Source organism: Hirundo rustica, chromosome 4 (genome assembly GCF_015227805.2).
Source record: "Hirundo rustica isolate bHirRus1 chromosome 4, bHirRus1.pri.v3, whole genome shotgun sequence".
Taxonomy (NCBI): domain Eukaryota; kingdom Metazoa; phylum Chordata; class Aves; order Passeriformes; family Hirundinidae; genus Hirundo; species Hirundo rustica.
Genome location: NC_053453.1, coordinates 8,756,417 through 8,779,109, shown reverse-complemented (window position 1 = coordinate 8,779,109; position 22,693 = coordinate 8,756,417). Strand labels below are relative to the sequence as shown.

The 22,693-nt window shown below is 35.4% G+C and overlaps 1 protein-coding gene across 2 annotated transcripts in view; it reads right to left on the bottom strand.

The window, feature by feature from the left end:
• Window positions 1–22,693, bottom strand: part of SEMA3E (semaphorin 3E) — a 132,651-nt gene that overhangs the window by 26,704 nt on the left and 83,254 nt on the right. For both annotated transcript variants that reach the window (XM_040063043.1, XM_040063042.1), the window contains exons 6-8: window positions 8,417–8,510; window positions 1,973–2,092; window positions 1,401–1,543 (exon numbers count right to left, since the gene is read on the bottom strand). In XM_040063043.1, the coding sequence (XP_039918977.1) occupies window positions 1,401–1,543; window positions 1,973–2,092; window positions 8,417–8,510 (357 nt within the window). The remainder of the gene's footprint in view (window positions 1–1,400; window positions 1,544–1,972; window positions 2,093–8,416; window positions 8,511–22,693) is intronic.

Sequence of the window (22,693 nt, the reverse complement as noted above, 5' to 3'; positions counted from 1 at the left end):
AAGCTGAAGCCCTGAATCTATCCATGGACCTGGTGCAGCTGGGGCATGTCTGAGGAGATTATTTACATGGTTTTCTGACAATTTCAACAACTTTAAATTACACCTGCCTCTCTATGGCTGTCTCACCTTTTTCTTGCTCTTGCAACAGTTGGGGCTTTCAAGAAAAGGGAACATTCAGTACCACTTGCTTTAGGTAGCATCCTCAATCTGTGGCCTTATATTCAAGACCTGTGTTACTGGTTGTTGAAGGCTCTGAAATAGTTGCAAAACTCCTCTCACAAACAGAGATCTGTTTTCCTCAGAAAAGTAGATATATGCAGAGTAGATGCCTCTGTGTTACAAAACCTGTTACAGCTCAGATGAAAATGTAAAAGCTGGGGTAAAAAAGCCAGCTCTTGAATCACCAGCAAGCTATTTTGTATTCACTAAATACAAATTATAAATATATGTGTGAGGTTAATGGCCAGATAAGTTTTGGAGAAATGGAAGAGAAAGTTCAGTGGGATTTTGGTTTAACCCATGGATAGAGATAAGACTTCCAGGTGGAAATATTGCAGAGTAGAGGGAACTACTAAAATAATCTATCCAGGCATATATTCAGAACATAAGCCAAAGAATTCCAGCTTGGATCTGAATGCAGATTGGAATCCAGAAGTCCAAGAGGCTTTGTGAACATTAATGTCTGAGGCTGCAATTTGGTACTTTGCATACATCAGATGTTTTTAAGTTATACATGAGTACCAAAGAAAGTTTAAGGGGCAGTATGCTGGTGAGCATACATGACAAATACCACTTATTGAGATGACAGAAAATAATTAACTTGTATCTTGCCCTTTGCTCAATGGGAACATAGATTAGGAATCCCTTAATCCCTAGAATTGTTCAGGAATCCCCTAAACTATCCCCTATACTGTATCCCCTATGGTTAGGAGAGGGAATACAAACTTTTTTTGAAACAAAATCAGATGTAAATAAGTAAATTTCTTTTTCTTTCCTTTAATCAAGCCGATGTAGTCCCACTGGGAAAATGAGAGAGCTCCTCTCATCAGCCTTACAGTAGTTGGTTACTAGATAAGGAAGACACCCAAAATTCATCAGTGTTTAGAGAGCACTAATATGGGCAGCTGGGAGATCATATGTTAACAGTGCTCCTCTCCAGCAACTGCCCAAGATCTTATTCCCCTGTGTGGGGCCAGGGAGCCAAAAAGAGATGAGACAGGACAACACACCAGGAGGATGGCCAGAGTGGAAAAAGGATAATCAAACAGGGAGGCAAAATCTTTCCTCATGATCCTTCTGCTCCTTCTGGTAAAACTTAAGTCTGTTTGTGATAATAATATGCTGGAAATTTCATAATTTTTTCTGGTTTGTTATCTGCACAATCAGAGAAAGGATCTTACCGCACATACACGTCCCACTCTGGAATATATGGCATGAGTGCTTGTCTCAGCTTCCAAAGCTTTTTCAGTAAAGAAGAAATATACTTTGTTATCATCATGGTCTTCATTGTCAGGAATCATGTATGAGCCAACAAATTTTGGTTCTTAAAAAAAAAAAAAAAGGAATTGAGTCCAGTTATTAAAATATTGCCTTATTGTTTCAAGCCTTAAAAGCAGGCAAAAGCAATTAAAAAAAAAAAAATAATTAGAGGTAAGGGCTCTGTCAGTAAGAGAGCTATCTAAGGGCAATTGGGTGATAGAAATAGTTAAAAAAAAATTTGGAGGGTATCTCTAGAACATGTAGAATAGATTAATGTTGAAGTATTTTTATACCTCCAATTGACAAATTAATATTCCTTTGCATTTTTGCAAAAGACAGTTTGCCAGTCCCATTCTCCGTGCTTTATATATCCTAATTTGAACTAGGCCAAAACCTGAGGCTAATATTGGCACAGCAATCTCTGATCCCATGCAAACCAGAAACCATCTAGCCATCTGAAGCCCCTCTGGTTTTAGCTCCTTCTCCCCCACACCTTTCAGCAGGCGCTCATTGTCAGGCTCGGTGCGAAGATGGGCCACGCGGTTCATGGAGCGGAACACAGCAGCATCTCTTCCCCAGTAGTCGCTGTAGAGACCGGTAAAAAGTTCACCACCTGCAGACCAGACGAGAAAAAAAACCTAAAATTAAACAATTTGGTAATGCTCCACGCATTAATTTCATTGCACGTGACAAGAACCACGTAGATTATAAATATGGTGTATGCTAATTATTAGGTTTTCCAATCAGCCGCTGGAACTGTTCCACTTCACCTGGAATAATGACAGTTTGGGAATAACTTGCTGGCTGAGGGAATTCCATGTTCAGGGGACACGAGAAAAGGGACTATTTTTCTCTGGTCCAGCAATAACTTGTTTTCATATCATTGAAATATTTATCAGCGTAAGGACAGAACCTGAGATTTCATCCATCCTCCACAACCGGTGATTAATAGTTCTCAAAAAATTTATGAAAGCAGAAATTGTGTCTCATTTCAAATGATTTAGATGGTATTCACAAATAAGGCAAGCATCAGAAAATTCAGAAATAATACACTGAATAACAGACACTGTTGAAAAAATCAGTATTTATATAGGTACAATATAATAAGTTCAAAAATCAAGCCTATTTCTGACCCATCTAAAATTGTGATATTTGATATATTTTACCTTGGTAAAATGCCATCCATAATTCTACCTTTAAGATTTGTATGTACACTATTCCCCTTAACTGACCAAGCATTAACAATAACTTATTTCATATCCTTATGGACTTGGGTTACAAGTTTTTTAGGCCCACTTTAAGAAGCAGGCAGCTATTGTCACTAGGTGGCATCCTTATCCTGGAAAATAACACAAAAGGACTTAAACTGCTCGAGGAGAGGGCTATAAATTGTTTCCATTTGAAGGCTAATCTAAGTGGAGGCTTAAATGACACAGCTTCCTGTGCCCTAATCAAAATAAACATGCCTGATACATCCAAATAACATTTGCTGGCATTTATAAAAGATTATAGCAGAAAGTAAGAATTTTGTTTGCAGGTCTCCCTCAAAGTGTGAATTTTGTTCCTTTGAAGAGAGACATATGAATTGAATGGTGGCACAATTGTGAATGCTTATTCTGAAAAGTTAATAGTTTGGGGCTGGTTCTGACATCTCTGCTGAGCTGGAGCTGAGCACAGTTTTGCCTTAGGCTTCATCGTATACAGAATGGTTATTGCCCTGGAAAATACATGGTCAAGATTTAATGTAAAATATTGGCAAAGAAAGTAAAAAGTAAGTAAAAATTACAGTATCTGTAGAAGGTTGCCAAAAACTAATAGAGAACTTTATTTTTTAAACAGCGCAGAGCTGCCTAAACTGTAGAATTTGTCTTTATCTTTATAACTTTGTTTCAAACAATCTTCACAACCCTAATTAATGAGTTACATTAGTTACATATCCTCCTTTGGGAATTCTATTGGAAAAATATATCAGGCTGGCTGGTATTGCTTTAATTTTGGTGATGTGTCATGCAAAATGATATTCTATCTTTTCAGAAGTATAATGAATCTTGGAAAATGCATCAGTGCAGGATAAATGATCCATCACATATTGCCAGTGATCAGGATTGACATCTCTGAGTCCAGATGTTCTGAAGTTGGAATATGAAGTCCATTCCTTCTGTTTGACATAGGTATAAAATGTTGTTGTAAATAACTAACCTGCTGGTACGGCATTCTACCATATACTGAAGAAGTTATGATTGATCGTACCTGTGAGATCCTGAGGGAAGAAAATGGAAGTTCCAGTCCTGGATAGATATTGTTCCATGAAAGATATTTTACAGATATAGAAATTAAATCTGATTTTTACACTGAGCTGTTACTAAACTAAATATAAATATCATATATAAACAGTCAAGTCACTTCATCTAAGAAGAACAATGGGACAGTACTGACAAATGTGACTGTCAAATACCTCAGCACAAAAACATTCAATATAATTCCAATATATTTTTCACTTTCAACACTAAGAGGATCTTTCTTCTCCTGTCTTTTTCAATAGGCTTTTGTATAAATGTAAGTTACAAATTTTGAACAATGCTAAGTTTTTACAGGTGCTGACCAATTCCAGATTTAGAGTTAACGTGAGATTGAGGATTGAAGAATTCTAGAAATATTTATACTTTTTTATCCTCCCTTGAAAAACCACTATCGCATTATCAATTGAATCCTGTCTTGGTTGCAGAGTTTCATACTGCTGCACACCACACTGATTAACCTCTACCTTCCAGTGAAAATTAGCTCAGTAAAGTCAGAGACTTTCACTACTCCTCCCCTCTTCCAGTCTAACCTCAGCTTCTCCTTAAATTGCTAAAACTTAAATTTTGTTAATCAGGTTAAAAGCCTGGTTAATCATGTTCTAAAAAGAATAAAAAGTTTCTTCTTTCCTTATTTAAGCAAACAAAAAATTCCCATGGTCCTCAAAGACCAGTTTTAGCTGAAGTGATACACACATAGTTCTCAGCTAGCATTTCTCCACCTTTTAGCTAGCATCTTTTCAAGCTAACAATTACATCAAAATTCAACAGTGACTGTTTAAAAGTACCTTTATTTTGCCTTTATTCAAAGCAAAATATTAACAAATTAAAATACAAACTTTTTCTTCTAAACACTTCAAAATTCCCAGGTGACAACCCCAAAGCAAAACAGATTGAAGTATTTAAATTAAATTACTCATACAAAAGAGTTCTATAAACAGGCTGCTACTACCTTAAAGGTGGCATGTTTTGCGTACCTGCATCAAATTGGAAGGTAATGCAAGCACAAGCTATTATTCATCAGTAGTCTTTTTAATGTAAAATGGAAAATTTATTTTATGAGTGAAGCATTAGAATGTAATGAGTAGAACATAAACTGCACCTTCCATGCATTCCTTTGACAGTCAGTCAGTCATTAATCATATGACAACTAAAATCAGAAGACTAATTCACATTTTAGAAAATTTTATTTTTGGCAGTATGAAAACAGCAAATTGAAAAAAACCCTATTGTTTAAATGGCAAACTACTACATCTGTATATTTGTATTTTCTGTCTGTCACTAAAGTATTTTGGTTTTTTGTTTTGAGACAAAATGTATTTTTGTGTAGATTAAAGAAAAGACACAAATACCTAAATTTTAAAATTGCAAAAGTGGAAAATACTTTTGGAATGGATTCCTTGGGTATTAACATATTCAGATGCAATTTAGGTTTTTCACCACTTGCTTCTGATATATTGCAGGTAAGAATACGTGGACATAAACTAATTTCTCAGCTAGTGTGGTCTAAGTTAATCAGTGTGCAAGATCTGGTATCAAAAATAGTTTTGGCTATTGAAAGCAGATGGGGGAGTTCATTGGGGATAAAATTCCAGAAGTTTTATATACCGTTGAGCTAAACATAAACATTTTATTCAGCATGTCTGCCATCCAACTTCCATTATGTTTCCTGATGCTGGCAATAAATTAATTGACTGTTCATATACTAAGGAATTCATCACAAGCTACTTCACTAGTGGGTCAGATAACCTACAATAATCCTTACAATAGCACAGATATTTCCTTTTAAAGCCAAGTCACAAACTGTAGTTTTGTTTTTTTTTTTTCTTGAAGCAGGTATTTTAACTCTTGTGTTGAAATACACAAAGAGATGTGGAACAAGGGTTTATCCCTCTTCCTAAATTAACCCATCTACATCTGGTCCTAACTGGTTATGCTACAAATGATCTTTCAAGATGAAGACTTTAAAAGCTTTTAAAACCTTATGAGAAGTTTGTAAAGTTTTCTTGTTAGCCTGATCCTCACTGTTAGTTAATGGCCATGCTGGTGTAGATGCTGTGTTAATGTGAGGGGCAGAGGTGGGAGCAGGCTTTGAATACTTTCCTTAGAAGGAAGAAGGTGCTAAGGGTGTGCTTTGTTAACAGGTTCACAAAAAACCTTTTCAAGGACATGCACATTGGCTGAACCTGCATCAGAGAGCGCAGACAACTCTGGGATGCAGCCTCCAAGATCATGCTGAGGAGCAGATTTCACTTTCTAAGAGAAATTGAAGTGCATGAAGAAGAATTAAACCTCCAAGAATTGAAGGAAGGACGGGAAGACCAGTCCTGGAGCGTGCATGGTGTAGTTTGCATCTCCTGTCATGGGGTGATGTCCATGATGAGCTGAACTCAAAGCTTGTCTGAATGAAGGAGCATCCCTTCCTTCTCAATGCATTTGGCATTAGAAGTCTGTCTCATTCTCAAATGTCAATTAAAAGATCATTATGCACCGTTTTAATCTAGATCTTCCAACCTTTTCAACTGGGTACCTGCAGAGATAAAGGATATACATGCTGGAATTTAAGGTACATCCTTTTATTCTGTGAACTGTGTGTCTCTGAGTAGTAGAAGTTAGTTGAATAAAATAGAATAAATGGAAATTCAAACTTCCTTAATGTATTCTTCCTAAGTGTTGGAAGTGTTTAACTCCAATACTTAAAAGTATGAAAAAAATAATTAAAATCTTGGAAGAATTTTCTTATGCTTTTAAAATATAATTGCATGATAACTTGAAATGATATAATTTCCTAATGAATGACTAGAAAAACAGCTTTTAAATACTTTGCCAGTTTTGATGAAGAGGTGAAAGTTAGTATGTTTGTACCAGTGAGCTCACATAAATATTATTTTCTCCTGTTAATCTTGCTAAATTACAGAATTATTAGTTTTGTCAGATAGAATTTATAAGTCTTTGTCAATGAGCCACCAAAATCCTAATCAGCCTTTATCAGGGAAGGGCTTATTTAATTATTTTCTCCTTCAGATAAAAATATGAGGTTCCATAAGACCTCCCATAATTCAGGCAAACTCTTAAAGCTCAGTGGGACAATCTGGCTTCCATTTAAGCAAATAAAACTCACACTGATCTCACGGTAGGAATATGATCAGGTTAATTTATTTACTTAGTTCTATCTGAGGAAAGGTTGAGAAGGACTTCAAGATTAGACCACGAGTTTTCAGGCCTGGAGAAATTCCATGAGTCTTTGTTCCCAGGCTAAGCTGAGACTGGAATCTGTCAAAAACTGTAGAAACAGTTTAGAAATAAGGGTGGGATGCATGGCAATCTATATTTCGTGGATTTTGGAGGGTAAGGCAAATTACAGTATTTTTTTTCTCATTCTTCTATGACTTCTTAACTCACTAACTCTTAGGAATTAGAGCTCTAACTTACTTTTTTTTTTTTTTTTTAAAGAAAATAAAGAAAATTTTGATGAATTGCTGCAATGTGAAAGATTTGTCAAGGATTGCTGAAGATTCTTTTTTAAATTTATTTGTTAATGGAAAGGAACAAATAAACCTAGCATGTAAAAATACAGCTACTACTCATGACCAGTACTTCATCACCACCATTGATGAGCCATACCATTGTAGTTAATCATCAGAGAATTTAATTGTCTGATTTTAAGATGCAGATACAAATGTAAATATCAAAAGGGCCCTAAACTCCTCTATTGTATCCATGAAAAATATAAAATTTATTTAATCTTTAGCTTATATTTTTAGCTCTTTCTTTTAGTCTATATCCCTTTTGAATGCTCAGTTTTTTGTTTCTGGTTTCTAAACCCAGAAATCATTGTGCTACTCCGTAACTCTATGTAGCTTTTACCATTTACCTGCTGTTTCAGGCTATTTTTAGTCAATGTACAGTTAGTCAATAGTGCCAAGACTGTCTTTGCTTCATCTCACAAAATGTTTTAAGGAAACATTTTTGAGGAAAGCCCATATGGTTTGCTATATCACAGTTTCAAAAATCCCAGTCCTATAGTGATACATTTCCCAACAAGGCACACAGGAGCACTATCTCAGCACAGCTTCCTGGCATGGCAGGGCTTAGACTGAATTCTATTTTTATATCTTTTGTGTACAAGATAAACTCTTCTAACACAGAATCACCAGTTTGTGATAGCTTTGTTAGAAGGCAGCACTGAAATTAAAAAAAAAAAAAAAAAAAAACCAACTCAAAAATGGCAATTTATATAATCAATAAATCTTGATATGAAAACAGTTAAATTCACATTTTTACAGGGTGCTTGTTGCTCAGATTCATCTCAGTAGATGAAAACAAAAGTGGTGTAAATGACTAAGCCAGTCATGCTTCTTTGCGTTTAAGGAAAGGAGGAAACGGTTATTTCCATAATTACACAACAATCAATTACCTTCAGGATGGCACATGTCGTTCAACATTTCACTTCAGTGAGACACCCTTGCTGTGGTTAATGCTGCCTGAAATGTAATATTAATGTGGGCAGCACCATGAGGATTAAGTCTGACATGTGGAAGATTGCAGTGGAAGGCTGACAACACTTTGGTGTGCTGAAGAAAGAGACTGAGGATGACAGATTGACAGGACTGTGAAGCTCGTGACATAAAGATCATTACCAATTAAGATGGAGGTGAAGGAAGAACTGGGGTCAAAAGGGCACCTGCCTCGTCCTCTCTCAAATTTGTGCGATTCCAGTTGAAACAGATGATCCTTAAAAAAAAAAAAAAAAAAAAAAAAAAAAAAAAGAGACAGAGAACACCATAAACCCTACAGGAAAGAAACACAGTCCTTAGCCTTAGAGACAAGCTTTAACTTTATTCTACCTTTATAGAGGATTGACTTCATTAGGCAGAAAACACAATTATGGTTGTTCACCGATGTACTAGTAAAAATTCTCTGGGTTTCTACAAATCACCTTTGTGATCTGTGCTCTACCCAGAAAGAATCAGAAAAATATGCACTAAAATTGCACTTATTTAATTTCTGTGGGAGTAGGGAGGAAAGATTCCTCTATCTTTTCTCCAAATTATCTAATCATTAAATAGATATCTCACCATGGCATGTGTTTTCCCCCTTTAAACATTTTTTCCCAGTAGTTTTTAAATATATCAGACTGTGTTATCTTCTCTTCATAGCTTTGAGATGTTTATGTATCTTCTTCATAGAAGCATGTTTAGGAATGAATCCCCAGTTATGGTTTTCAGAGCAGATGTGATTTCTTCAGTGGATTTAACAGAATATCAGTGGAAAAAAATATTGGCAACTTGGTTTAATTTGTCTGTATAAGGCTGTAAAGACTGAGAAAGAATTCACAATTTAAATTTTCATTTACAGTGGTACGTTTGTCTCAGCTTTCACAGAAAAGCCCATTAATGTCTGGTTAAAATATCAAGTGAGAGCACAATATTTAAATTTAGATATTAACAGAACAGCATGCCACAAAACACAAAGACAGGGAAGAATAAAAGGGCAAATAGATAGAAAGCTATGAAAGCTTGATAAAAAGATGTGCCACACAGCCATCAAGTGTGTGACTAGCAAATACCGTGATAATTTAGTAGTTTCAGTTCTGCATAGTTTTACTCAAAACTCCACTGAAATGCAGATTATATCTATAGGATAAATGTAACTTACCTGTTCATTAAACTAAATCTCAGGTTCATGTTCCTAATATATGAGGCAAATATTTTGTGAGGCATAAAAGTACATGCAACAGGTAACCAAATCCCCCAGAATTTTGAGAAGTACTTGCCTCAGTCTCTCCCTCACAGAACACATTCTCAAAAACATCCAAGGGACTTTTTCGTCATAAAAATCAGATTTTATTAAACCAGACTTTTCACATATTTATTAGAATAACACAATACTTGCACAGAAAAAAGCTTGATAACTTACAACATACAAAATTCTGAAGTGCATGCAATTGCCCCAGAAACTAAATGAATATTCTCATCAGGTGGCATCATGACAGTAATTCTCTCCTGCAAAAGCCAGCCTAAAAAGACAACTACCAAAAAAGCAAAAGGTGGAAAACAGGAAAGCTAAAAATAATACTACAGTAATAAAATAACACTTTAAAAGGACAGAAAGAAAAAAGACATAAGGAAAGTGACAAGTTTTAGAGCTCTTAGTTTCCACTAATTGACAAATAATTGAATCTTTATGTGCATTTAATTTAAAACAGTTAATCTTGAATTTGTCATAAGCTCCTTGACTTCAATGCATTATTCACATCTTAATCCCCAGATCAGACAAGCTGATGTACCTGTCTTCCATTCTCAACTGTCTAAATCATGCATGTCATTTTGCTGCAACTTCTGGTCAAAAGGAAATACTCCCAGTAGTTAGAGAGGGTTTATAAAAATTAGGATACAACTCAGAATGCAGTTCTGCAAAAAGAGGACATCTGTCTCATGTGTACTTGCAGTGAAAAAGTCATAAAATAAAATAAAATAAAATAAAATAAAATAAAATAAAATAAAATAAAATAAAATAAGGAAAGAAAAGTACAAGTTTTAGGTAATGGACCTAAAACTCATGAGGTAAAAATGTTCATAATCTCACCTTTCCAGAAGTTCCTTTGTTGGCCTAACTCTGGTGTATTAGTGCCTGGTTGTTAAAGCTCATGTAGCAGAAAATAACTGTCTTGGGTAGAGACTGATGGTGCAGGAATATTGTTTTATGCTGTATCAGCAACAATTGCACATCAGTAGTAACTATTCCCCCTCTGCTGTTGAGTAAATGTCAAACAATGAAGAAATATTTCCCTGTGTGTGGAAATCTCAGTCCCATTCCATACTTTTCAAACATCACATACCATGTATTTTTCACAACTAAATACTGTAACATTTTGAGCTAATACGGGATTAAAAAAGAGTGAGGTAAACTCAGGAAGGAAAAGAAAAACTTTCTGAAATAATGAAAAAGTACTTGGGAGTCATAATGGCATAAAAATCTGATGTAAAGGAAATATTTCTAAAAACTGTCTGAAGTTATGTATTCTCTTGTTGGGTATTCAAAATAAAGTTACTCATGAAAAAGTTTCTCCTCTGGGACCTCAACTAAACTATTTGTCAGTGAATTGGTTCAATAAAGATTTAGAAATAAGTGGAGAAACAAACCAAGAGTTAAAAACTGAGATTATTCTGTTCTGGTCTTCATGCTTTCTGTTTACTTTTCTACATGATTAAAAAAAAAACCAGAAAACAAAAAAGGATGTGCCTATGCAAGAAGTAATAAATTAACCTGATTAGAGAAAAAAAACATAGGTGCGGTGATTGTGTGTGGGAATAAAATGTTTTGAAACCATACTTGAAGAAGTTGTATAATCCATAATTCATGGTTTATAGTTTGTGGCTCAAATTCTGCCCTACACAGGGAATAGAAATTGAAAGTTTTTCTGCTGTTGGAGGAGACATGATCCCCCCCAGGTCATCATAAAACACACTTCATATATTGGTCTTTCCCTGGTGAAATGCCACTGGTACTCACAGCAGGGAGATGTGGCCAGTAGGGGAGAATTTTGGATGATGTGGAAGAACTTTTCATCATTGTACAGAAAATTGCACCAGCACAATGAAAAAGCTACTAATGTAGTTAATAATTTCCCTGAGAACCAGATTTAAATCAATGGTAAATACAAACCCATCTCTTTTAACATTTGTAACATGAATGTGTTTAAAACAGCAACTATCTGACTGTGGAATGAAAATGCTAAACAATCTGCACAGTATCTATTAATTATCTGGAATATATGAATAAGGATTTTAGCATAAATATCTAATCTAGTGTTATCACTGGGGGTAGACAAAAAATTGGATTTCAGTGCAATTTGGTGGAATTTTTAAAGAAGGTCACTAGTTTTGATATAAAGCAGGATGTGTATCTCATGAATGCTTGCAGACACATGTAACTGCCTGAAAAGTTGCTGAAAATGTAAGCAATGACTCCTCCAAGAGACATTTTCCACCTTCAGCTTTTAGGACAGCACGCCAAATATTCCATGGTTGCAATAAGTTATTCCTATCACTGGGGCAAGTAACTGAAGTTCAGGTGTATGATGTGTCAGCTGCCATGGGGTGCAGGTTTAAATGAAATAAGCGTTACACATTAATAATCAGCTTTGAAGGCTAATTCCATAATTCTAACCTCCTTGCAGTTTTTGACATTGAATTCCCTTGAGAAATGTCAGAGTAAAACTGACAGTTTCCTCACAGATTATATAGCCCATCAATTCAACATCACAATTTATTTTATGGGCATTTTTCAGTGGTTAGGGTGAAAACTTTGCAAAAGCACATATGGAGGACTGGGAGTGGAATTACGTGTTTCTACATGTAGCTTGGGAAAAGAAATGGTCTTCTGGGTTTGATTTATGATACCAGTGACTCAGGAAACATAATATACTTTCAACTATTATTAAAGTAATAACTTTCTTTCAAAGAAATAAAAGATAAACTCACAGCATCAAACATTTTGCCATTAACTTGATATGAATTGATAATTTTAGACAATGAAAAATAATGTAGGCTATAAGCAATAGTGAAAGAAAAGGTCAATCAGAGGCATTAAAATTTAAAGACTGAATTTAACTTTTGTTGCAGAAAATTGCTTTCACTAATGCCAAGTGCTGCTTTGCTCTGGGTCAAGACAACACTTATGCATGTGATTAATTTAAAACATATGCTTACTTTCATTCCTGTTCAGCAAAGTACCTAAGCCTATTCTGAACATTAATACACTGGCTGTATCTTTTCACTAAAACAGGGACTTAAAAATACAGAGATTTTTGTTGTGTTTTCCTAGGATTATATTTTATGAGAAAAAAAAAAAAAAAATGATTTTCTGTAAGAATTTCTAGTGTTCCGGTTATTTAACTTAAAATTTTATTACTTTTCATGTAACAAAAAAAGTAAAACATATCATACTGGCATTTTTAAAGGAGATTGAAACCATTTAATAACCTTTAATTATACCCTTAAATGTGTATGCATTTGTTGTAATAGTACTTCAATGGTCTGCTCTCTAGGAGACCTGTGCATTTGTGTGGTTGGTGAGTTTTTTCCTGGTTTGTTGTTGTTGTTGTTGGGGGTTTTTTTTGTTTGTTCGGGTTTTTTTTGTTTGGTTTGTGGTTTTTTTGTTTGTTTGGTTGGTTGGTTTTTGGTGGGTTTTTTTGTTTGTTTGTTTTTTGTTTTTTCCTAACATATTGTTACGGAAACAATTTCCATATTGTTTACCTTGAGAGATCATATTTAGAGTACAGTGGGGGAAAAAGTCTGCACAGATTTTTGTAAATATATTTTTAAACACTAGCTATACTATTCACTACTGCTCTAAAGCACTGGACAAAATTATTTCTCAGCTTTAATAATCTCATAATTCTTCAATATAGAGTAAGAATGATATTACATGCAAGAGCTGTTTGTCACATTCCATTTCTAGATGTCATGTAATTTATACTTTTTTGAAGAGAACTAGAAAAAAGAGGTCTCCTCTTCAGAGTGAATTGAAAGGGAAAGCATAAAAAGAGAGATGCACTGCTTGTGCAAAGCTATTAGAAATGTTCTTTTAAAATTCCTAATAAAGCCACATGGTGCTAATGTCATATATGCTGCACTCTTTGTAATATTCAATTAATTCTTAAACCATCAAAAATGGCAGTGTACATTCACTTCACATTTTGTCACGATCAAAAAATTTCTACACATTTACTCAGTAGTCAATCACTCTCACGAGAAAAATGTCCAGTTAGACCAATGAAATGCTTTGCAAACCTCATCTTGATTTCCATTCTCTTTCTCATTATAATGGTTTTAGTATAAATTCACATATAAATGTATTTTTTGCAAATATGGTTTTGTTCTGTATATTCTCAAAATGGTATTTTCCACTTCTTTTCTCTTTCTTTTATACTTATCCTTACATGTTTATTTCAACATAGAAAGACACACTGAATACACTGTGCAGAGGCATCGTTTAGGAAGGTTGAACCTTGACTTCCCCATTAAAAAAAAAAAGCTGAAAAATCACAGAACATGTCTGTAAATCAGCAGAAAATATAATTCAAATATAAGTCTCCAAAATGAACATTCAACGCCATGACCTGCCTTAATCTGTACACTTGCCTCATCAAGAAGGCACGTGGTAAAAGAGATCTACAGGAAAACAGTTTGTCCTTGTATAACAGAAAATAATTTACTGGGTCAGGCCTGAAGAGGTATCTCATATTATTTATCCCTTTGTATTTAAACAGACTAAATTCTGTTGCTAAGAAAAATGTGCATTAGCATTATCTGAAAAATATAGTCCTACACATTAGCTAGGTGTCTAATTGCTACAATGCCAGCTAATTCATTGAAAAATTAAAAATCTAAACCAAATGGAATATAATTGAGTTTATATAAAGGGACCTGTGTTCCAAATACTTACAATAATACTAGTAATTTTCTACTACAACACACTGCCCTATTTAAGTCACCATAAAACACGAATGCAGATATATAGGTGAGCAAGACAAGGATGCTCCAACAGAGAAAGAACTTTTCATGTAATAACTTCTTTAAATAATCCAAACATTAATTTTTAAAAAGATCTAAGCATTGGCAAAAAAAATCTCTTCTCGTTGTTCAGAGGATTACTAACTTTTAAAATTATACCTTCAGCATTCACTCAGCTTTATTTTCCAAGCCAAATGGAGATGCAATAATAGGAATAGAGTCCTCAAAAACCGTCTGCAATAGTCAGGTCTCTGCTATTCGACATCATTAAGATTATTTGGGAGGTAGTACTTCTTCTGAGGATCTGTTTTCAATCCTCTTTACTATCCACTGACATACTGAAAAGATCAATCGCCCTATGGGATAAGAGTGCATAAAATATTATAGACATTAAATCCTCCCTAAAAATTCAGATGCATTTTTAAGGTCTGTGCATTTTATTCCGCAGTTAAATGATTAAGACACACTGGGCTTCAATTTGAAAATGTGTTTAAAATCTGGAGCTATGTCAGACTGCTGTCTGAGTTTGCAAAAGGATTAGCAATTTGTGACTTGTGTCAAAATATCTGGCCTAAAGTGACAGAAATAATATATTTTCCTGACTTAATGACTGTGAAAAAATCTGGCAAAAGAAAGATCCCACCACACTGCACATAGAGGCTTTTATCCTTAGCAACTCACAGTATTTTAGTGGCAGTGATTGCATTGGTCACAATTTTAGAAGGAAGATCTTTGTGCAGCCTTGAACTGGTCACACAAACTCGTTAGGTGTCTTATGGCAAAGAACAGAGCCATTAGAAATTTTGATTATATTGCAGTAATATGATAGTTAATATGTATGAAGGTTCCAGGGACCACATAAAGGCTCTCTAGAATTAATATGAGTGTGTAGCTGTACATGGTGATATAACCATGCGAAAGAGAAGGTGAAGATAGTCCACAAGTGCTGTAGAAAAGTGAAGGGATTTCTGTGGGGAAGTGCAAAGTCTTTACACAACCTCACTAACCAAGGCTTTTCCTCTTCCATAATTTTGACAGGCTAAACTTGTGCTGAGATTGTGAGGGTCACATCAGAGCAAATACCAGATAGAACCCACTCTAAAGATCTAATCTAATAATTGCTGTCATAACAACTGGGGCCAAAGGTCATGAAAAAAATAAAAAAGGAAGATGCAGCTCTAAGATTTGAACTTCTGTCTAGGCTTTGGTGATGAAAGGAGGAAGAGATGCTCTGGGCATGGAAAGAACAGCTACATTAAACTGGGAATGGATTTCAGAAGCACTCAGATCCCCTGATCTGTCAGTCTCCATGGTGTGGAGCCTTAGACAGCCAACTTTTGCAGAGCTTCAGCTCGGATTGCCTAAATTGGCAATTCTGGATTAAAAAAGGGGTAGAGGAGTAGATCCATTGGATCCTGATGACACAGATGAACTGCTAGCAATACTTATTTTAATTTTTAATCAAAAATATTTTTCTATATAGATATCAGTCAAATAAGAAAAAATATCAGTCATGTATCATAGAAGGATTATACAATATTAAGGGTGCATCTTATAATGGAAAAATATTAACTAAACACTATTTTCATGGTTTTAATTATGAAAATTAACACCTTATTGATTAGTAAGTCTATTCTCCAAACAATGATATAGAGGTCACCAGGCCCTGTCACTTAGAAAAATACTTTCTCTCATCAATAAATGTGGCAGAATCTAAAAATCATTATAAAATTCAAAATGAGAATATTTCAGTTACCTCCATCAAATTACCACACAAGTGGAGGATTTCTTTCTCTGTGAGATAACACTATTATTCCTCTGTATGGATTAACTCTCCCTGGACCATCTGTGTTTAATCTTGTAAAGGGCAGGTCTAATACGATGGAAAATTCATTTCATATGGCTGATCAATTCACATACTCCACCAATCTCCCAAATTGAATTTACACTTCACGTACAGCCATATTTAGACAATATTCAAAAGTAATGAATGTCATTCACCTCATTTTATGGATGGTGAGCACTGTCAAAAAAACTTGTTGTCTTCTACAAATATAAGAATGACTGATAAGAGCAACTGTGCTGTTACAGAATACTTGACTTTCTCCAGAGCATTTCACTAAATACGTAGCTGATAAACAATGTGCATTGTAGAATTGTTAAAAAATACAAACAGTTGACCTATACCAAAGTTCACTTCTTCTGAGGTAACACTGATGAATGCTCTTTTACTGAATGTTTCCCTAAATTTTATTTTTGGTAGAAAGATGATATTTAATTTAGCAGTGATTTGAACAATCATATGATTTCTTTCCTAGTAAAGTTTACAAAAGTACTGAAGAGGCCAAAATAAGAAAGAGAAAAGGCTAATGAGAGCTCAGGTCATGGAATTCCTGGAATACTGAGTTAAAGGCCAGAAGCTTGCTAAGTAGATTTTAATACAACCATATCCAAAGTGCTGCATCATGGAATAAGGAACAGAGTTTGTATCTGAAGTACATCAGAACACCCTGAAAGTTCAGATCCTTCCTCAGACTGCTTTCATGTATTAGACTGAGGTGCCTCATCTAGGCATTTCAGCCTTGTTAAAGCTGACACTGACAGGCAGCACCAGCAATCTCTCATTTACCCTGTTATACAAGACTGATAATTAGGTGCCTCAGAAAAGCATTTAATTGGGATAACTGTGCTCAAATGAAGAACTTTGGGTCAAGTGCTAACCAATAAAAAGAGATTTCTTATTGAGATGCCGTGCCAAGAACTCAGCACTTGAGCCCATGAAAGAGCAATCTCAAACAGAGGTGGGGCAGTGACCTTGCCTGTACACACACCATGGAATAGCGTGCGTGATTCTAGCGTCTGCACTTCCAGAAGATGTGAAAATACTGCAGAGAGTTCACAGGAAGGACACAAATAAGACTGAAGAATCCTGGTGATAGGAGGTTTAGGGAGCTGTATTTATTCAGCTTATCAAACAAGTGAAGAGGTGGCTTGATCTTTGTGCATAGGTAGGTACTTACATGAGGAAAAGATGTGGAAAAGATAGTGGGAGACTTTTCAGCTTTGCTATCAAAGGCATATCAAGGTTAAATGACAGGAAGCTGAAGTTAGAAAAATTGAATAAGTGGCTATTTCCTAACACTAAAAGTAATTAAATATTAGAACAGCTAATATTTAGGCCAGAGAAACCGTGGTGCTACCCCTTTATCCCTTTTGCAGCACAACACCTTTGTTGTTTGCTGTGAGCATACATGTTATCTTCACCTAACTAATTTTCTCTCTGAGTTAGGTACCATTTCACCTATCCTGAAATGTAAGCATATTCAACTTCCAGAACATGAAATGCTTTAATCTAAATGAAGTGTGGGGTGTATGGGTGCTTTGGTCCAATTTGGCAATCTGTGGTGTGGGCATGCAGACCAGAGGATGCAAATTAACCCCTCTGGTAAATGATTTTATGCCATGTGTTGCCCACTTAGCAGAACTTCATATCTATTTTGTGGATGGTGCTCCAAATGTTGGTTTTTCACCCATGCAGAATGACACTGTGTGTCTAAGCAAATATTTTCAGGGCAAGAATTTGTCACACATTCTATCTAATGAAGAACTGACCAACACCCACTTCTATTTGGTCAGTGAAACCAGATGTTCCTCCTCCCTAATCCTCAGAAAACAGCGTGGAGATGAGGTAATAGGAACAAGCATGGAGAGGGAGCAATTTAGCAAGTCATTGCTTGTTTTGATTACAAAAACACATCAGAAACAACTTTATCATTGTAACATAATAGATATAAGTATGTCTACAATTTTGCTTCTCAACAAAGCTGGAAGAATGATGACATTACCACATACTGATCAAGGGCAGAAGAATTATGTCATGTCAAAGTTAAGCTGGCACATCCTCTCATGACTTGCATGTGAATTCTCTCTAGTTAAAGCAAGAGCTGAGGAGCTCATGTTGCCTACACTTGGTTGGTGTAGAGGGGTAAACAGAAAGCTTATTGCACAACCTTGTCTTGGTTTTGCATTGAATCACAGAACATATAGAAAAAGAAGTGTTCTTCTCCACACTCAAAAAAATATTAAAGGCAATGGAGATTACTAAAGATAAGTTTTGTCTAACAGGACTAAAGACATAGAATTTAGAGCTGGTCTTCCCTGACAAGCATTTTCTCACTTGGCTAATTGTGGAGCAAATAACTTAACAATTAATATATAAGATTAGGAACACCTAGAAGAGAATCCCCAAAATCACCAGTACATTTCATGGAAAGGATGGCTTAGTTCATGACCCTTCTGAAGTGGAGAAATACAGCTGTAGGCAGTTTACTGAGTGAAATGAGGCACTGAAAATGGCACCTTGCCAGCTCCATGTACATATTAAAAATTTACAGTGTGTTCTGGAGAAAAAATTCTTCATGCATTGTTCTTTCCCATAAATTTAATTCCCTCAACAGGTTTTATCATGTAGAGATGTCTTCTTCTCTAGGAATCAGCTCTATCATATCCCCATGTAGCTTTCAAAAACTTGGGATATTGTTTCTGCACGTTGTTTTCTTTTGGAATTTCTCCTAATTTTGCAGACCCTATGGAGGCAGAGCAATTTTTCAGCTGTGCTTGGTGAAGCTCCCACATGGACTTGCTAAAGGTGCTTTGTGAGTTGGTGAATAAAGCAGTCTGGATCATTGGAAGGCCTCCAGAGCACCCCTGCAACCTGCTGCTCTACTGAATAGATAACTCATAAAGATAAAATCATTACCTGACTGCAGATAGAGCCTTTGATTTATCTAAGGTTCATTAAAACTCACCCAGGGTATTTTCAGCTATACAGAACAGTGCTGGAGTACTCTTTTACCAGCAGCTCGATGTGGCAAAACATAGACTGAGACAGAAAGCACTTCATCCAGTATTTGTCACCTCCTGCCAAATCTGAGAAGTTTATATAAATGCAAAAGGAAGACACTAAATGCAGATGCTTCCCTCCTTCTCTGCCCCACTCTGCCTTGTTGGCATCAAAATCATCAAGAGAGACAAATGGCAATTTGGTGAGAATCAAAGCAAAATAAGATTTTTTTTCCTGACCTTTTCTTCATTTTCTATATCTAGTTTGAAGACTTATCTCAGATTTTCTCTTGCAATGTACATGGGAATGATACATATGCATTTCCACATGTGAAATTTGGGGCGCGGGGTCTCTGACTCTTGCTTTCTTCAGGAAAAAATAATGTTTATTTTAATGAAATCACCTTCATTTCTGGATGAAATACAAAAAAACAAAAAAAAACAAACAAACAAACAAAAAACCCCCAACCAAACAAAAAACACAAACCAAAACAAAAAAACCCCACACAACAAAAAACCAACCAACCAACCAAACAAAAAAAGAACAAAAAAACCCCAAAACAAACAAAAAAACTCCAACAAAACAAAAACAAAAACAAAACCCAAACAACAAACAAACAAACAAAAAAACCCAATAAAAACAAACAAAAAACCTGGAAGAACCCAATCTTTTCTGACCTGCAGTAATTATTGACATTTGGAAGCGTTTCATGAAGTCGGAGATAATGAACTAACTTACTGGCTGGCATTTAACTTGCTCATGTTTTCTTGGACAAGACTTTGTAACATGTTCTGTTGCAAAAAACAGAAGTTGCTCTGTCTGCAAAGTCAGCACTCCTATTTTTCCTAATTTGTAACTTATTTCTAAATGGCAGAAAAACATTGAGTATTTTGCTGAAATGTTTAAATTTGGAAAAGAAACATTGATCAGAGTCAAAGTAATTAGAAACAGAAAAAGATAAAAAGCTAATGTCAGTGGCTATGCTTATATATTTTTAGAAATATAATAAATGACAACAGCTTTATTAAACTGAACAGCTTGTAATTCCAAATCAGTTAAACCAATATTGGAATAAAATGCAGTAAACCATTTCATATTTAATCTTTCAAATGGATATATAGTGTATAATAGAATCTATAAGTAATTTGATTTAGAAAATGTATTTGGTTATACTCTGGTGGTACAACACAAGTTTGATGTAGAATTAAATAAAACCAATATTTATTTCCTGATCGTTTATATGATCAACATATTAAGACAAAATGCATGGTATAATTAAATTTCTATAACCATGGAAAGCACAAAAGAAGCTGTAATGTATCATAGCACATTGTGCATGTGAAAGATTTCAAAGCACATTTTAACCATTACATAGTAAGATTAATACTTCTACAGAGACTGGTTGGGGAATGGACATTATTGCTGTGTTTTTCAAGAACATTAGACTTCTGTTTTAAAGGCTGTTGCAAGGTATAATGATCTGCCAATGAAACAATTAAATTCAAAAAGGAGATTTCTGGAAGTCTCCTTTTGGCTTCATGATTTGTTAACAAGAGCTCAGTGCTCTGCAAGGCACAGCTCAAACCTGGTTTTGATATGAAAAGATAAATTTGTGGTTGTGTAAGTATGTAAGATTTTATACAGGAGGCAGAATGCTCCTTTTCACAAACTGCAGTGCACCTCACAAACCCATGCTAAATCAGGGGGCTTGTGATCATAGCTTTGGGAAATTTTCATTTTCAAAGGAAAACCAGCAATGCTTCATTTTCTTGACAAATGTCTATTCAGAAATGGATGACTATATAAACTTTTGCTGGAAGCCCACAACAAAATAAACGTCCCTGCAACATGAGACTAGTGATCACCAAGATCCAGAGCCTTAACTGGATGTTAGGTTCCTCTTTGGCTTGCTCAGTAAATGGGAAGAGGAAATGTTGCAGAAGATACAGTCCTGCTATTCTGTCATGTACTTAATTGCCTCTCCAAAATCATCTCTAGTTTACATTTACATACAATTAATAACTTAAGAACCCTGCAGTTTTTACTGGGAGGGTCACATCCTCTCTACTGCATCAGCTCTGGAAGCACTATTGAAACTTCTGGTTAAGGTCCCTGACCACAGAGCAAGTATTTTTGTATGCTGATACTGCTGATTAATAGCTCCATATGGATGTGTGCATCTACATTCATACCCTGCATTAGTTATGTATCTGGATACACAGAATTTTGTCATAAAGGGCTCCCTCCTTTCCTACATCCCACACCTTGTACCTCAACATGTCTGAGAATGGCTATTGCTCCAATGTATATGAGCCTCAAACATACCTTGTGCTACTCAGACATGAGGAGGTATAAAGAGGTATATGGTCATATTTTAAATACTGTTGCATTTGCTACTGTCTTTTCCATTGCAGACAGTGAGAAAATGGCCAGACAAATGAAGGAAGAAATAGGGGACAGTAATTGGATGTTTTTAGAAGAGGATATTCTGACCAGATAGATCTGCAGTTTTCTGCAGAAGGATCTTGCCCTTTCACTTCCTGCAGTTACACCATGTCCTTATCACTCAAAGAAAGCAAGATTACAATTTTCCCACTCAGCCACATACCATGTGTTATTTTTAACCTACCATATAAATGGCACCTGTCTTTTTTAATCCTCATGCTCAGTTTTTCAGATAATAGGAAACAATATAGCTACTTATTAGTGTAGAAAATATATTTCCTGTTGGCCTACACAACCAGAAAAAAGGAAATTTTCCCATGATTTCAGTGTGGATAAAATTTTAGAACCTCAGTGTGACAGAGCAGAATAATAAACAAAAATAAGGAAAGGAAGGACAGTGACAGATAAGGGGATGAACGTGGGCTACACAGTCTTAGATATAAATCTTGTTTCCCATTTCTTGTTTGGTTGATTTCTATTTTTGTTACTCTGTTGTTTATGCTTTCTAAAATAGTGTTCCTACATATACAGCCATTGCTTCCTTCAAACTCAGTCAAAGCCTGACAGGAGGTTTGTGAGAGGAGCAAAGAACACGTGAAAATTTGCCTTATTTTAACATTGCATATTATCTAGCTCCTTCCTCAATTTCAGAAGACAGAGTGTTTCTGCAATTCATACAACTCTGAAACTAAGAGCTGTGCTGGAGTCCTAACTTCTGAGATGCTTCTCATTTTGACAGCAGTTAGAGGTGCACAGCATGGATTGATCCTTGGAGATTGCTTCTGGTGATGTTTTTTCTCATTTGTTTTGTCAGAAGGATGCATCATTACTCAGAAAAGATTAATCAAAAACATTTGCCTTAAGCAAATCCCTTCGTTGATCTTGATGAGTACACTTTAAAAAACTTTATATATTAAATTAGTATTTTCTCAAGCCAAGAGTTTCTGGCCATAGGGGAAAGTAAGAATTCTCTTGGATGGTGCTGTAGCATCAGCTCCATGACGAGTGCTCAGCTCCACCATCATGTGAACCAACCAAACAAAACCATTGACCAGCAACTTTTGCTGACACCTGCCAGTTAACAGCAATCTTATCTTTGGGTTATAGAT